This window comes from Eleutherodactylus coqui, chromosome 2, assembly GCF_035609145.1.
Source record: "Eleutherodactylus coqui strain aEleCoq1 chromosome 2, aEleCoq1.hap1, whole genome shotgun sequence".
NCBI classification, from domain to species: domain Eukaryota; kingdom Metazoa; phylum Chordata; class Amphibia; order Anura; family Eleutherodactylidae; genus Eleutherodactylus; species Eleutherodactylus coqui.
The window spans coordinates 106228427-106246508 of record NC_089838.1 but is presented as its reverse complement, the minus strand read 5'-3'; the positions used below and the strand labels follow the sequence as shown (position 1 = coordinate 106246508).

Genomic DNA, 18082 nt, shown 5'->3' with positions numbered 1-18082 from the left:
AACAAATGTTTGGGTGTATTGAATGTGATTAAAAATCCTGATGACAGGTTCCATTGAAGTTTTTAGTTCTACATCATATTTATAGTTTGACTATCCTTGTATTTTTCAGATTGCCCCTTTGCTTCCTACCTGGTATGTGGAAATGGCGAGGAGCTTGGTAAAGAGTTGGTGTAGAGCACCGTACATCTACCTGGCTATAGTAAGGAGAGTTACGACCACTCTCTGAGCCTGGAAAAAGTTTGGTGAATGTGGATTGAAAGGCAGAAAGAATGGATAAGCATCAAAGGGCAACAAGAGAGATGTGAAAAGGCAAGAAGAAAGAGGACACACAGTGAGAAATAAGAGAAGAAAAAAGACAAAGCAGAAATAGTGAGATGCTGAGAATCAGTGGGACGCCATAGTCAAGATGGGATGGTTCTGTTGAGTCCATATAGTTCAGAGGCGTATACTATGTGTATAGGAAATTATGTTCATCATTTATGGATTATATATGACCAACGTTCTAGAGCTATAGCGATACATGATATCAATAGCAAGAAATGAGAGATGGTCTGTGTATATAACACTTTCAAAATTAAAGCCAAAGCCCATGGGGAGAAGATTATTGAATCTCGGAGTGAAGTGTCTTGAAGGTCATCAAGAGTCTGATTTGCTCAGCCCACATATGGTGTTCTAAGCAGTTTGCAATGTAAATTCTAATTTCTAAGGCCACATCTGAAATAAATTTATTTTCGAATGAGCGGTAGACTTGACCACCCTCTAGTGTGGAACGTAAGGGACACCTTGGCATCTCCACAATAAGATCCCAGGACCATCTATGGACTATAGGATGCAGCAGAGGGACAGCTAAGAGAATGAAGTGATTATCTATTGGTGAAACTAGAACAAATAGTTAGCACTAGATGAGAATGCAATATATGGAGAGGGAATAGCTTACCTGACATGTAGTAATGCTGAGGAGAGCGTGGCATGGTGAGAGAGATGTCCCGGTGGCTGTAGAGAGGAGAATCAATATATCCTGGACTTGATGACCTTCTCTGCCGGAGATCCATGCCTTCATATATATCCTTCGGAAAGCAAGAAAAAGTGAGCACCAGCTTGGTAGAGATATAGATGAATGCTGGATAATGTGAAGGGAGAGTGATTTAATCAACAGCTTGGTTTCCCATATAGACAAGCCCGGTATCAGATGCCTAGGTATCGGGCAGTAGGTGAACATACAGAATATATGACCATGTCTTATCTAAATACAACATCAAGGTAGATGTTCAGGTTACTAAAACAGAGCAGTAGTATTGAATATTACCAGCATTATTGAAAAAAGTACGGTTTCATTCACGGTACTTTTCAAAGTTTGGGTTTAACTACAACTCCCAACATGTTTCTGTATTGAAGTCATAGCTTCAGTAGATGCTGAGAGTTGTAGTTCAGGTAAAGACAGAGAAGTTAAAGACAATGATGCACAGGAGGGATTACGTTGGCAGCGAGCTGCATCAGCAGGCTAAGTAATAATGTTATTGTACCTCCCCATAGCTGTATCTCTCCAGCATCTCATCCGACGTGTATCTGCTATAAGGCTCGTAAGAAATGAGGTCAGGGCGCTGCACTGCGTAGATTGCTTTAATCTTAGGGAGAGCAGCTAAGTCCTTGTAATTTAGAATCTCATTGTTTACTTTAGCCTGAGAGAAAAGGAGGAAGAGAAGGGAGAAAAAGAACAGGTGACAAGAGCCCATATTTACTGAGAGGATTATTCTCCCGACACCGCATGACCCATTTCCTTCAATGAGTTATGAAGATGCTTTATGGAAGAACGCAGCTCACAAATATGGCTGAAAGGGTTAACAATGCGCGTTACACATAAGGCAGGGAAGCATGCATAAGGAAATATTATTCCTATTGGGATACATCAATTCCTAAGGACAACATTTTGTTGTCTCTTAGAAGAGATTTAAAGGGATTGTCAAGAGTCCAAACAGGTATTTTTAAGTGGCCGGGCATGCAATAAAGAAGAATCATTAATTATCTCTCTTCTCCTGGAAAGCAGCAGAGGAGCTCCGGTGAAGATCCAACTATCAGTGCAGGCTGGAAGTCAGGTGACCGTTGCAGCCAATCAGAGGCTGCAGCGATACATCCTGTTCTCCTGGCATCAGCGTTCCCATCCTGCAAGCCATGATGCTGGGAGTTCTGAACGGGATGCTGCAGCCACTGATTGGTTGCAGCAGTCACTTGACTTGCGGCCTGCACTGACAGAGAGATCCTCACTGGGGCAGCTCCGCTGTTTCTCAGGGGGGGAAGAGGGGTACTTATTGATTCTTTTTTTTATTTTATCGCATGCATGGCCATTTAAAAACATTTTCTTATACTTGAACAATCCCTTTAAAGATTTGTAGGAGAATTACAGCCATCTGTATGTCACATTCCTATATGGTTGCTAAAGCTGACCATAGACAAGAGATTTTTGTTGGTTGATCCTGCTGAGTCATGCAGAATCTGGCAAAAATCTGTGGGGCTTGGCAGATCGCCATTTGATAGCTGCCATCAAGACAAAAAAAGTTGCAACAATTTTTTTTTAGTCCTGCACTATCCTACCAAAAGTGTTTGGACACCCCTGTCAGCAGAATGGATGGTGTCTTATCGGCATGACATATGTCCTAAACCACGCTGCATAAGACCCTTGGAGGCGTCAGCCATAGTTTGTGATGGGAATTGCTCACTATTTGATATACAGGTTATGCTGCTACACATAAGCAATCCATCATAAAGCGCAATGAATCGGCCCATCTATAATGGTGCAAGAAGCATTGTCATTGGTTAGTTGAACAATGGAGAATGTTCTATAGAGTGACAAATCATGCTACTCCATCTTCAAATCAGATGGGTACCTGGGTGTGGAGGATCCTGGGGAACACCTTGCCTAAGTGTGTTGTGCCTACAGTTAAGTACGGTGGAGGTTCTGTTAGGGTCTCTGGATGTTTTACAAGCCATGGTCTCACCCCGCTGGTTGTATTGGCAAGAACCATGAACATGGAGGTGTACCTTAAGACTCTAGACAATATGCTGCTGACAATGTGGTAATACTCTGGGAATGGTCAGCCATACTTTCAACAGGACAACATGCCTTGTCAAGGCTTTTTTACGCTGGTTTGAGGATATGGATGCTCCATCATTGGACTGGCTGCACAGAGACCGGACCTGAACCCAACTGAACATCTTTGGGATAAACTAGAAAATATATGAACAGTGTCCATCTTCTTTGTATCCAACGCCATTAGGGCATTCGAATCCTGCACTGAGCAGGTTGGACATGATGACCCTGGAGGTCCCTTCCAACTCTACCATTCCAGGGTCAAAGGAGGCCCAACTAAGTATTAACATATGTAAATAAATGCTACTTTTGATTTTGCTCAGGTGTCTAATTACCTTTGGTAGTATAGTGTATTCTTTAGCTTCACACCTAAGAAAAGTGGTGGTAGATGTGGCATGTTCAACCAAACAAAAAAGGTTTGTTATTGAGGGAACTATGATTGGTACAGCTATGCTTATGGCCTGTGTAAAGCGCCATCGTCATGAAAATACTGTAGATGATGCTGATTGGAGAAGAGCCATTGACTGATAGGGTGTGCGGTGCTACTGTAAAATGCAATAGGATAGCAGAAGTGGAGTATAACACCTTGAAGTTTGGTTCAAGGAGCCATACAGGGAGCAGTCTGCATACCTACTTGCTAAACCTTTGGTAAAACCATCACTCTCTCATGACAGTGGCATCAATACAGACAGTTCTACTAATAAGCAAAATAGGAAGGTTTGGAAGCATGCAAATAAAATCCAGTACATGAGATAACTGGAGCATTTGACATGAGTCAAGTCTGTAATTTACCCAAGCCTGGCTGGCAGCTTACCACATATAAAAAGCTTGAATATCTATGATGTCACTTACACAGATAACCCGATTGGGGGAGCCAATGCTGGATCCTGGTGGGGAAATAGAGGTTTCAGAAGCTCTTCTATACTGTGAACACAAACCAGAAATACTGAATAAATCAATCACATCAAATCACCATACGGCAAATTAAAATTTTTAACTTTCAATTTACTAACGACTCAATTCTGCCCCATGTAAAACACTGCAGTGGCAACACAGATGCCCAGGGTGAACCCAACCTAATGTGCCATGTGTTTTGTCAATGCTCAGGGAAGCATTTCAGTATTAACCCCTTCACGCCCTAGGATGTACATGTATGAGGTTTGTATGGAGGGGGATTTGGAGACGAGTGGGCGAGTACCGTCTGTCTTTGACAATCCTGACAGTGATATTTAAATTCCCAGATTAGATAGAGAGGTGCTGTTCATTTCTGAAGGCCCCCTGATCTGCCATGTAATTCTCCTCCTTAAGACAAGCCTGACCTAATAGAGTGCCTGTAGAAGTACCATATACTGCAATACTAAAGTATTGCAGTATATGGTATAAGCAATCGAACAATTGCATGTTCAAGTTCCCTGTAGTTATTAAGAAAAAGTTAAAAAAGTGAAAAAAATATATAATTGTAAACAATAAAGGATATTAAAAGTTTAATCCCCCTTTTCCAATATTTACAAAAAGAAACCCAAAACATATTTGGTATGTCCGTAAAGGTCTAATCTAGCAAAGTAACACAATATTTATCTCACACGATGAACATAGAATTAAAATACACAGTGCCAGAATTGCGCTTTTTTAGTTACCCTATCGCCTATAAAAGTGTAGTGCAAAGCAAGCAAAAAGTTGTTTTAAGTGCAAAATAGTATAAAGAAAAAAGTATAGAACATCCTGCAAAAAAATAAGCCCTCGGACAGCCATATCGATAGAAAACGAAAACGCTATGGCGGGCAGAAGGTATTTTGTTTTTTAAAGTAGTAAAGCAAAAAAAAAAAAGCTGTATTTAAATTTGGTATTGCCGTGATCATATCAACCCGCAGAATAAAGTTATGTCATTTTGCTGCTGTTTGTACTTGTAAAGACCCCCCAAAGATGACGGAATTGTGCTTTTTTTCACAAAACAACTTGTCCCACAAAAAAAAAACAACAAAAAAACTATCTCTAAGACAGCAATGTCGGCTGAGAAATAATAGTTGTTTTTTTTTAAATTGCGGAGGAAAAACAAAAAAAAAAGAAGAAAAGAACCAGTCGTTAAGGGGTTAAATCGCAATGGCTTTTTTTGTGCTTTTTGGTGCATTGAGAAACATGAAATAGAAGCTGTCCATCCTTTCTGAACATATAAATGAGCAAATTATGAACTCAGTGAAGATTTGTGTCTTGAAATGATTCATTAGTGTTTACCACTCAACTGCATAATATCCAGCCTGGTTCCCCTGATAAGGGGTTTCTTTGTTCTTGAATTCTCGGCTGCTGCCAGAAAAGATTTTTCTTTTCCCTATACAGTATTTTAGATCTTGTTTGCAATTATTAATTTTCTCCCTGGGCAGCAAGCAGAGCTGTATACAGTCCCATTTCTATTACAGGATCTTCATTACACCTCTAATGGCATGACCCTACTTTGACTGGGCAGACAGATCTACAGACATCTAGGCAATCATGATGTTGGCTGTTGAGACAATCAGCTCAGGAACATTGCATTTCCTACATGGGTCTGGTGTTGGATGCTCATCGCACTCAGGAGTCATCCAGGCTTCCTTAAGACTTGGGTTTAGGATGTGAGAAACTGAAGTCATCCTGAAAAGAAGACAGCACATTTTTTTCCAGGTTCTGCTTAGTGCTTTTGCTGAGGGCAAGAATTGATCAAGATGATCAGAATCCAATTATACCAAACAAGAAGAACTAAATGAGATCTGGCGTTCTTCTCTACTTGAACTGAGCAATCAGATCTCCTCTGGTGTCCTTGAGACTTGTCATTAGAAGGTGGGTTCTACTTCAGCATCCATAGTCATCCTCAAGAATAGTAACAACATAATTGATGACCCGGCTTAGCAGTGAACTGGTAAATTCTAATTTAATGAAATGAAAAAAATAGTTGATCCGTGGAAGAAGAAAGCAAAAGTATATGAAGGATCTTCATTAAAGGGATGAACGGGCTCCTCTGATGCTTGCTTAGATAAAGACTGACGTACAGTAAGTATTATGGAGGAAGTGGGTCATCTGGTAGGGACACATACACACTGCAGTGCCCTTCACCAATATTACTGCAGTATATAATACAGCATGCAGGGGCAGAATTGGAGAATTATCCGTCCTTCATCATTGTCCTTTTCCCAGCTAGGTTCTTGTGTCATCCTACAATCTGCTTCTACTTGCAATTAGTGTGGAGAGGGTCATATTTCTATTGTACACTTCTATAGGGTTTCACCATACAGCACATTTCCTTCCTGTTTCTCACTTTGCTGGAATAGATACAGCTCATCCGTCATGTTGCCCAGCAGTGATTATTGTTTAGGGTCATTCAATTTGCTCAGTTTAGAGAAGGAAGACACAAGCTTGATATATGAAGTGTGCGAAAAGCAGAAAGTCACTGCAGATATTTGTAGTCTAATCGCAGGACAATCAATGTCTTGGAGCTTTAGAATGAAAATTAGGGTGCGTTCACAAGCAGCTGATTTGGGGCTGATTTCACCCCTTCCATTTTAATGCAATTGAAATCTGCAACAAAATTCCCAGTAGATCAGTGACATGGGAACGCATACTTGAGGCCTCATGTCCACGGGGAAAAGAAGATTTTAAATCTGCAGCGGATCACCCGCATGTGGATCCGCACCCCATAGGGATGCATTGACCACCCGCGGGTAGATAAATACCCGCAGATCGTCAATAAAAGTGAATTTAAAAAATCCTGGAGCATGAAAAAAAATGGACATGCTCCATTTAGGTGCGGGTCTCCCGCGGGGACGGCTCCCGCAGGCTTCTATTGAAGCCTATAGAAGCCGTCCGGATCCGCAGATGACCCACGCCTAAATTAAACCCACCTGCTCTGGGCGATGCAGATCTTCCTTCCTTCGCAGCAGGATCTTCTTTCTTTGGCATGGCAGAGGTGCCCGGCACATACGCGCGGCACTCAGCCGGCGTGCCGAGCACATCCGACGGCCGAAGAAAGAAGATCTGGCCGTGAAGAAGAGAAGACACGCGCGGTCCACTGCGGGTAAGATTATTCTTATTTTCAGCCCTCATGTCCGCGGGGCAGGAGGGACCCGCTACGGATTCTTCATGGAGAATCCGTAGCTGGCCTGATTTTCCCCGTGGACATGAGGCCTAAAGGTTGCTTTCACACGGCTGTGAAAATCGCGCAAGATTTGTGTGTTGCAAGAATATACATGAGTGATTTTTTTACTGCATTGCATTGTACGTCCTACCTTTGGGCGTTCCCTCAGATCGCATCGCTCATTGTTTTCAATGGGGACGGAAAACATATCACATAGCGTGAGATGTGCGTGCGATAAGAGGTTCCCCACTGAGAACAATGGGAAACAGTTGCTGAACCTCCAACGTGACTGAAAGCCGTTCTGGAGGACCACAACTGCACGGAAGTGATTGGACGCGTTTTTGACCCCAAAAAACCCCTCACATCTGCCGGTACATCGACCGTGCACAGGCACGATATCGGGACGAGCTTGGGTGTGTATAGGAAGCCTAAGGTGGTTTCACAGACAGTGCTTTTTTTAGGAAAAAGAAAGCATAGCATTTTTCATGGTTTTTCTTCGTGCATTTCTTTTGCCTAAAGACGCCGTCACCGGACACTAGCTGAACATTTATAGTGAATTCTAAAATACACTACAAACAAGTCTTTAGTTGTGATATTTTTCTGGCTTTTTGGCGTCAGTGGTGTTTTACTGAAAAAGAAGCATGGCCTAAGGGTGGAACTTTTTTCTGGTATTTACCCATAAGGCCCTCGATAGGAATTGAAAAAAAGGGCGACAAAAACATAATGAAGAGAAAAAAAGGCTACCAAAAATGCTTGTAGAAAAAAATGCTTGAAATTTATGGTGATTTTTAAAAGCCAAAACATGTTGAAGATGTGTGTGAATGAGGCCTCAGAGGAGGTTTACAACCTCAACAATTTCATGCGTCATCAAGAGGTCAAAATAGTATGCAAGGTTTTTTTCCCCCTTTTTTAAAAATATGACCTTTTACTGAACGGTCTGTAATTTTTCAGCTGCCCCACGTGACATGTCTAGATATTGCACAATGATGCACAGCACTGTGCAAAAGTCTTAGGCCATTGGGGAAAACATGCTGCAAACTTTTAAAAACAGAAGTGTTGATAGTTTATTTTTGTCAATTTCCAAGCAATGCTGTTCAAGCTTTTTTGAAGCAGCATAAAGGAATTTGCAACGCTGAGGTTCGTAGACGCAGTGATCGGCCAAGGAAACTTAGTGCTCAATGCTAAGAAATATAGGCAGATACTTATCCATCGTGTCATACCATCATGGGCTTCTGATCGGCTCCAAATCTATTCTATAGCAGGTCAATGACCCCAAACACTCAGCCAATGTCATTAAGTGTTGACATGGGCCCCACAGAGCCCTGATCTCAACATTATCGAGTCTGCCTGGGATTACATGAAGAGATTGAAGGATTTGGGTAAGCTACATCCACAGAGGATCTTTAGTTAGTTCTTCAAGATGTTTGGAACAACCTCCCTACAGAGTTCCTTCAAAAATTGTGCCAGTGTATCTAGAAGAACTGATGGTGTTTTGAAGGTAGAGGGCGGCCACACCAGATATTGACACTATTAACACTGCTATTATTGAAAGCATTCTTAAGGCTGATTTAGACACAACAATTTTCGCTCAGAAATCGCTCAAAGCCGTCTTTTGAGCAATAATCGTTGTGTGTAACTGCCTGGCCATCGTGCAGTTTTCGTTAAGCCGTCACTCATCATTGTCTTTCAGCGTGCTGAAAGAGAACGATCAGCCTTATCAGGAATTCACAGCGATACTATTGTTTCAGCTGTATCTCACTCCCTGAACACAGCCGGGGTATGAAGAACACAGCGCTCCAGCTGTGTTCTGCATACCCTGCATGGAGCACACAGCTGTATACCAGCCGGGCGCTCCAAGCAGAGAACAGCTGGCTGTAGAAGACAAGCGTCCCCGCTTCTCTTCTGCATCCCCTGCTCAGAGTGCTCAGCTGTATAACAGCTGGGCACTCCAAGCAGACAACAGCTGGACGCAGAAGACAAGTGGCCTCGCTTGTCTTCTGCATCCCCGGCTCAGAGCACAAAGTGATCACTCAACTTCTGAGCGATCACCTTGCGCTTAAGGCACACAACGAATATCACTCGAAAGTTGCTCAAAAGATTTTTTTTAACCCTAATCGTTGTGTCTAAACCAGGCTTCACTTTGCAGCATCTTTTTCCCACACCTGTCTAAGGGCTCCTGTCCATGGACAATGATTTGCTGGCGATTTATCACATTGCTATGGAAAGCGCACGAGCAGAGAATCATAGCGATTTTCCGCTCGCGAGATTTAAATCACGGCATGCCGTGATTCTCCATGGTGAGCCTATCACTACAGAGACCTGTCAGCTCTCCCCCCTCATCCCCTGCGGTGGAATATCGCTAGCCGTGCCTTGGCCGTGGACAGGGGGCCTAAAACTTTTGCACAGTACTATATATATACATACAGCTTTCTCTGCTACTGCAGTTTGGCCCATTCAAGTGAGCAGGGTTGGTTTACTTGTACTACTAGGCACAACTACAGGCATATGAATTTCACTGTGTATTTCATAGTTCTTCCAACTGGTTGTGGTGCTGAAGGTGGGACCCCACAAATCACATTGATGGTCTATCCTACTGACAACCCCAGTTCATTTGTCCTGCTGAAGCATATGAATATCACAGGAGGGCCCACACTTGAGACAATTCAATATTAGTCAAAGTGGAGAGCCTCTGCAATATGGTCCCCTCTGTGGTTGCCGGCAGTTGATTACTAGAGCACCTTGCTGTAGAGAAGCGATTGACTAGTTGTGCCAACTACTGCAAAGTTTCTCTTTTGTGACTGTACAGGGCATTCTGATGAATGTGGACTTTACGCCAGTAATCTGATTTGGAAAAACTGAGAATGTAGTGCAGGTCATAAATGGAGTGCATTTATGACCCTGATATCTAAAGATGTCTGCACTTGGGGCTGATGAGGCGTATCTAAAACGGTATGGTTGTAGGCTCCAGCACGGGATGGCTAAAAAACCCAAACACAGTATAGAAGAAGACAACGTAAAAAAACTTGTGCCACTTTTTGGAGAAAACGAACAAGTTCCTAATAAGTAGAATATCTGTTGCTATTCCCATGATGCCAGTATAGAGTTCACTTACTTTTAGCTTCTTCTCTGCACGGGCTGCCTGCTTACAGATTGGATGCCATACTTCAGAGCCTGGAGAAAACAGAAATTGCTACTTAATAGGAATAATGCCACATAATTAAAAGCAATTTATTAAAAAGGGTCAAAAAAAAAAAAAAGAAAACCCAAGAAATGAGATGACAGCAAATGAGATGAAGTGGAACGTGCAATCAGATGCTGCTTTCCGCGCCATCCTTGATGCACACACTGAAAACACATTTCCACAGATCACTGGTACTTAATGGGATATTCGGTACACACAGCAGTATTTGAAGGTCACCTTCAGCATGACGGAAGCTCTCTAGGGAATCCTTGATAATAGCTCTGTCTGAATTCTTTGTTCTTCTGGCACTCAAGGCAAGATGGGGATTTACATTTCTAAAAAAGCCCTGATAGTATATGGTGCGCTGCAACGACAGCGCCGGAAAAGGTGCTGCAGCAGGCTTTACGGATGTGAAAGTAGAGTTAATAGAAATCTGGCATACATCACAGCCCACAGATTGAGAGAACGTGGGGTGCAGCCAAAGGTGATCAACCTACGCCAGACTATGGGGAATTTAGAATGATAAGCAGATTTATAGACTAGAGCAGCTTTCAGTCTAGAGCGCTATAACACATGTTCCGGCCACGGTCAGGTCATTAGTTTATATGGTTGTTGCTGGAATATCAGCATCTCTTCAAACAAATAATGGACCTTAGGATTAATGTAGTTAATTAATGAATCGTTAAACTGAATGCCACATTCTTAGCTACCAAAAAGGGAGTACAAATTAAACTTTGCAGCACAGCATACCAACTAACACTCCAGCTATGAATTCACTGCAGGCCAGAAGAGGGCGCCAGAGATACCTCTTACAATGAGCGCTGGGAAATTATGAGAGGTGATGTAATCTGAAATATATGGTTGAGCACGAGGTCTGCTGTTAAAGGGAATGTGCACCTCTGTAGCAGTAATGTCCAGTAACAGGGACGGCCACCAGGAGGGGTCTAACGGTACAATTTTAAATCTAACGGCCTCCCAATAAATGCATTCAATTTTTTTCCCCTTTTTTTATCTACATCATGCTAATTATTTTCCGTACATACATTTACAGCACAGGGTCTTTAGGAATATGTTTTATTTAAACAGATTCTCCGCTTTTCCTTTTGGCTCAGACTCCATAGTCCTGCGTAGAAGTTGCGAAAATTCCAAACATTGCAAGTGACCTTTCTGCAAGAAAGTAGCCGTCTTTTTTTCCCATAGGGAAATATAGAGTTACAAGCTGTAGTCGCATTACTCCCAGAATTTCAGCATAACTCACCGGTGAGACTATTTTATTATGGAGCCCTAACATTCTAGTGATAACCCAACCATAGAATTACAATGTAATATGTATTACATGAGCAGACTGAGCGGTGACTGCTGTTAGCGGACCCCCCAGGGACCCTCTGGGGTCTCTCTAGCATCACTATGACTACAGAATTGAAGCTAATACAATGATGCACTCCTGGAGCTCTTGTAATGCTGAACTCATGTAAAATGCTATATGGCTAATGATACCGAGCCGCCCCGGGTGCTGTGGATAGAGGCGGTTATATCCCTGGACCAAGGTCAGGAGGTAGCACTGCTTATTACATAATTCAGTGTATATTTCACCATATTTTTTAATAATTCAAGCTCCTGCTGGCGCAAAACAAATTGTAATTTATTCCTATATGTTTGTATCCAATTTTGTTATGTTCAAAGCCAATTTGGCAAATCTAACCATCTGAGTTAGGGCTCATTTACACTTGTGTTAGATGTTCAAATAGGAGCTTCCATGGTAGATTCTGTCAAAAATACCAGAGAAAAAAAACATTTTTTCCCCCTAATATGCTGGACACAATGACAGAAACCCAACGGATCCCATTATAGTCAATTGGGTCTGGCAGGCACAGTTGGTGTCCGACATATGATGAATCTGGTACTACTGCTAATTCTTTCTTTGCTCCTAAGGCCGGCTTCACACTAGTGTGGGTGATATCGCCCTCGAAATCCAGCAATCCATTTGAAACCCCTGGATGCGAGGCGTTTCCACAAAAAAAAAGCCTCGCATTACTGTGGGGCTGAAGGAATCCCCGTCCATGGCTATCACATCCAGGGCAGAGGATCGTGGAGTTCTCCCATTGGGTTCAATGGGGAAGCCTCGCATCGTACCATGTCCTACAGACTATCGCTCCTATGCTTCCATACAGGCGCGATAGTCATTCGGAGAATGAAGGAGTGCGCTGGAGATCTCTTCCCGCCTCTATTCATTGCAAATAGACAGTTGTTCCTACCAGTAGATGACCGACTGCCTGTTCACACAGGTGGATAATTGATTGGATTTTAAGTGAGCTGAAAACCAAGCGCCTCCGACAAGTGAGTGATTTCTCACTAAGCGCCCTTTAACGGCTGCACGTACACAGGATGACCATGGTCCAAAATCACTGTTTCCTATGAGATAATTATCTTGTGTAAGGATACCTAAAGCCATGTTCACATCGACATTTGGACACCACTGGGCTGTTTTCACACGGCCAAGAAAATCGTGCATGGATATGGACTCCATTCTTTTGAATGGGGTCATACACACACGATGCGGAAAACAAACCGCAACACGTCCTATCTTTTGGCGTGGCCTCGCATTGCAAAACCCATTGTCTTCAATAGGGCCGGCGGCAGCATCGCACCACCTTCTGCAGCAGCTACAACTGAAGAGATATCTAGGAGCAGAACTTCAGGAGTGGATTAGAATGTGCTGGAAATATTCAACACTAAAGATAATATACTAATAATTATTATACATTTGTAATATACTGCATATTATTACCCTTTTATTCTGTTTTTACTTATTTTGAATTAGCTTTTGTACACTGTAGAAACTTGTTGCTACGTGGAAACTGTCAGCAAGCTGATCAACTGCTGCGGATCGATTTTATTATGTGCTTATTTGTTCTATATGTAGTTCTATATGTAGTCTATATGAATATGCAGTCCAAGCGGTCTGCAATGAGAGTGGGCGGGACAGGGGTGGAGCTAAGCTCCCGCCCCTCCCCTTGTCCATAGCCAGCAATGGGAGTGGGCGGGACATAGTGGAACTTAGCCCTGCCCCTCCAATTGCAAACGCCGGAGTGGAGGAGAGAGGCAGAGAGCCGGTGAGGGTAGGGGGCACCCCTCAGATGGAAGCGTATATTAGCCGGCTGTGAAAATGCCGGCCGATATACACTCATGTAAATAAGCCCTAGGGATGAGACTAGGTAGGCACAAGACTATCTATATATATAAAATTGAATGTATGTCTGTGTGCGTGCGTGTCTGTCTGTCTGCGTGTCTGTCTGTCTGTTTGTCCTTTATGCGCTACTACACCATTCATCCGATCGCCATGAAACTTTGGGAAGTTGTTGAGTACACTCCTGGGAAGATTATAGGCATAGTACAACTATCCTACGATAAATGGCGCGCGCGCGAGCGTCGTCGAAAGTTACCACCCCCCCACGTAGATCGAATAAGTAAGCCACCTGCTATTGTGATGTCATCACTGATGTCATCAACATCGGACGCCCTTGAACATGCCCCAACATGTTCTATAAAGCTGCATTGTGATGTCATTAAGGCTCTATTATGACACGTACAGCTTGGAACCACTAGAGCACGCCAGCCAATTACCATTGGAGTTGATAGTGGGTAAACAAGTACTAGGATATCTTCCTATGAAGCCACAGCAGCCGGATAAATTGTATGTTCCACCCAATGGCTATTTTATTCAGCCCGCAAGGGGGAAGCAGCGGCCTACAAAATCTAATTCTCTCATTTCCTGATGTCATAGATAGATAGATAGATAGATAGATAGATAGATAGATAGACTGTATGCAATAACCCTGATAGATAGATAGATAGATAGATAGATAGACTGTATGCAATAACCTAGATAGATAGATAGACTGTATGCAATGACACGTACAGCTTGAAACCATAAATACTAGAGCACGCCAGCCATTTACAGTCAGTCTCCATTGGAGTTGGAAGTGGGCAAACATGTACTAGGCTATCTTCCCAAGAAGCCACAGCAGCCGGATAAATTGGATGTTCCACACAACGGCTATTTTATTCAGCCTGCAAGGGGGAAGCAGCGGCCTACAAAACCTCAGTGGTCGCTGCTGCTGTCATCTAGATATATAAAAACGAAGTATGTATGTATGTCTGTCTTCGCAGCAACGCGCGAGTGGGCGGGACAGGGGTGGAGCTAAGCTCCCACCCCTCCCCTTGTCCATAGCCAGCAATGGGAGTGGGCGGGACATAGTGGAACTTAGCCCTGCCCCTCCAATTGCAAACGCTGGAGTGGAGGAGAGAGGCAGAGAGCCGGTGAGGGTAGGGGGCACCGCTCAGATGGAAGCGTATATTAGCCGGCTGTGAAAATGCCGGCCGATATACACTCATGTAAATAAGCCCTAAGGATGAGACTAGGTAGGCACAAGACTATACTTTAATAAATTTCCACCTTTATTAGGTTGAGTGTTTAAGTTCAGAGGTTAATAAGGTTTTGTCTTTTTTTTTCTTTGTTTTTAACATATATATGCATAAATATATCTAGTTGATAATAGACAAGATGATCGAAAGCCAGTAACATGGTCTGTACATCATATCACTTCTTCCTTTCTAGTTATGTCTGCCAACAATAAATACAGCGCTGGTACTAAATGTAGGAATATTGCTAAATTGAGGGAGAACAAACATCAGAACGCTTTACGAGAATCTAGAATTGGTCATTAAATGTTTTTGAAATGAACCCAAGACATGAATCTTATATACGTGGATGTGTACAAGTAGTAATGTCTTACACTGCTGTCATATATTTTCGTTTTGTTAATATGAAAATGACAATAAAAAAAGAGGAGTTTTATAAAACTAATGGGGATATTTTACAAATACGCTTGATTCTACATTTCACGGCTGTAAAGCCAATATTAAGCCAGGTTTCGCTAGATTTTAAAATGCGTCCTACCTGTCAGGTACATTTCCTCGCCTTCTGAAAACATCTGCTGGCAGCGCACACAACGGGCACATGTGGGGTGATAATGCTTGCCACCTGCCTGAAGAAATGAGATACATATTCAGTGTTATCACTTATATATATAGTTACACTTTGTAAGACAAAGGCTGCAGTGGGGGTCCTGGTGGTTGGACCCTCACAGATCGGACACTGACGTCACGTCTTAATGTTATTTCAAGAATGTTTATTGTGGGAACACTCCTTCACATGCTTGTAGATAAAGTGTATCTGTCATTTCAGGTGACTTTTAGAATCACTTGTTTTGTGTACACGAGGAATAACACCATTTCTGACCATAAGATGACTTGTCATTTTTTAGCAGTTTTCCTTCTGCAGGCTCTATCTCTAATTGTCAGTTTTCCTTGAGCTGGAGGGTTGATGAAACCATGTGTAAAGGCACTGAAGAGAAATGAAATGTGTTTCGGCTACAAATGTAGAACATTTCCTGCGATGAGCATGGAGAAGCTAAAAGCAGGTAAATTCAATGGACCACAAATCCAGGAACTCTTTAAAGATCACCATTTCCAGGATTCAGCGGACAACTTTGCGGCGCGTGCGCGGTCGCTGTCTTGTATGTTTGTAAACGATAAGGCTGCTAACTCTGGTGAACCTGTGGAGAATAATCCTCACTTCTGTTTTGGGTGTAACATGAGCGTCAGATTGCAGGACCTGTAGTTATTTTGGATGGATTTCCAGATTGTCTTGGTGATGTAAATGATGAACAGCATAAAAAGGTCCCACCAGGACATAAAGACTGAAGAAGGGCGGTCGATGGGATACGCATATCCCCATCTGATCTGTGGCCCGTCCACAGCTGTCACTGTGGACGGGCCGTGGAATCTGCGTCATCTGTACTTTGCATGTGCCGGCCGGCCCGACCAGTATATCCGCATTACAGATGAAGAACACTGCGGACAGGTAGGCAGGTGGTTCGCAGGGGTCACCGGCCGGGCACCAAGTCAGATTTCGCATTACTGACAGTAGACCAAAAGTCAAGGACCAAAAATGGAAAGTGCAAAAGCACTCAAAAGTACCAAGTCAAACAAACAACTAAACACAGAGATGGACTACCAAAAAATGCAGTACAAAAACCTGTAGACAAGATTATTCCCAGCATGCTCTGCTAAGAGACACCTGGATTAATACCCTAAGAGGGTAGCAAGTTGACTGGGATGATAGACAGCCCAACCAGCCTTTCAGCTTAACTACAGAAGGGAGAAGTTTCTGACTCGGCATCCAGCGCCAAATGATACGCATCACATGGTCTGGAGCTAACGTTGGGATCTCACACAGATTCCATGCATGGGTCAGGAGTAGAAATGAGCGAGTATACTCGCGAAGGCACATTACTCGAGCGAGTAGTGCCTTAGCCGAGTATCTCCCCTCTCGTCCCTAAAGATTCGGGGGCCGGGGAGCGGCGGGGGAGAGCGGGGAGGAACGGAGGGGAGGTCTCTCTCTCCCTCTCTCCCCCCCGCTCCCCGCCGCAACTCACCTGTCACCGGCGCCGGCCCCCGAATCTTTAGAGACGAGCGGGGAGATACTCGGCTAAGGCACTACTCAATCGAGTAATATGCCTTAGTGAGTATACTCGCTCATCTCTAGTCAGGAGCCCATTGGTGCCATAATTCAGATCTTGGTTTGCGCTATTAATTTACACAAAGTTTAATGAAATGACAGACAAGTACAAATAAGACTGTTGCAATAAGGCCATCAGTATTCAAACACGAAACAGAAACATCCTTATGGAATGAAGTCTGGCAGAAGAAACAATAGTACAACACGATTATGATTCTTGAAGAAGGTTTGGGCGTCTCAGTACCCATTAGTTGACAAATATCATACATCTTGGCTTTTCAGAGTGTCCAGTGATGTGAATGGACATTGTGAAGCACTGAGCACTACAAAGTCCAGGGATGACATTTCATCCGGCACACACAGGATAGGCGCCCGTTACATGTGCGGATCAGTTACTGTAGACTGTTCAGCTGTACTAAGTGGCTCGGCGTTGGCCTGTCATAACTCTCATACCTCCAGGACTCTGCCGCTGATGTATTTGTTGCAAGTTTCACATTTAATCCCAAACTGAGCGTGGTAATCGGACTCACAGTAAGGCACGCCGTCTCTGCAAGACAAGGAAGCGGTAGATGATAGAGACGGTTTCATAAGGTCTAATTACAGGCTGGTAGTTACATAATGTAGATAGGCGACGCCAACCTCTAGAAATAGCGTGATATCTGATAACATTATTACAGGGGACAATTCTGTCCCTAAAATACAGAACCGACGATGCACAGCACAATGCAAACATGAAGACTGCATCTCGTCTAGTTCTGTACCAGGACCAGACAGGGGAACCTCTTGTTCCTGCTGCGTTTGCCAGTGATCCTGTTATAAGGGATAATATATTGGCACATTCATTATTGGAAAAAACAGATGAGCCAAGTTCTGAATATATTAAGATAAGCTTGTTTGTGAGAGCAGATACAGTAATCTGGTTACGGTCACACTCTAATCTGAGATATTCATTATGGCTGGGTTATTAACGTGACAGCTCCCACTAATTAGTGATTGTATAATGACATTTGATTGCAGTTCTGTTAAATGTTAGGCACTGCTCAACGCAGATACTTGAAGCTTTCTCAACACATTTGCAGCCGCATTCTGCAATCTAGCACAGCCGACGCTGCAATCATCCTTATTGTGGTA

At 43.2% G+C, this 18082-nt stretch overlaps 1 protein-coding gene across 2 annotated transcripts in view; it reads right to left on the bottom strand.

The window, feature by feature from the left end:
• ABLIM3 (actin binding LIM protein family member 3) overlaps positions 1 to 18082 on the bottom strand; it is a 202560-nt gene that overhangs the window by 25393 nt on the left and 159085 nt on the right. Inside the window, exons 6-12 of one of the 2 annotated variants that reach the window (XM_066591296.1) lie at positions 17405 to 17498; positions 15329 to 15416; positions 10300 to 10358; positions 3938 to 4009; positions 1524 to 1679; positions 938 to 1067; positions 130 to 228 (exon numbers count right to left, since the gene is read on the bottom strand). In XM_066591296.1, coding sequence (XP_066447393.1) covers positions 130 to 228; positions 938 to 1067; positions 1524 to 1679; positions 3938 to 4009; positions 10300 to 10358; positions 15329 to 15416; positions 17405 to 17498 — 698 coding nt within the window. The remainder of the gene's footprint in view (positions 1 to 129; positions 229 to 937; positions 1068 to 1523; positions 1680 to 3937; positions 4010 to 10299; positions 10359 to 15328; positions 15417 to 17404; positions 17499 to 18082) is intronic. The other variant, XR_010790293.1, reaches the window with a different exon arrangement.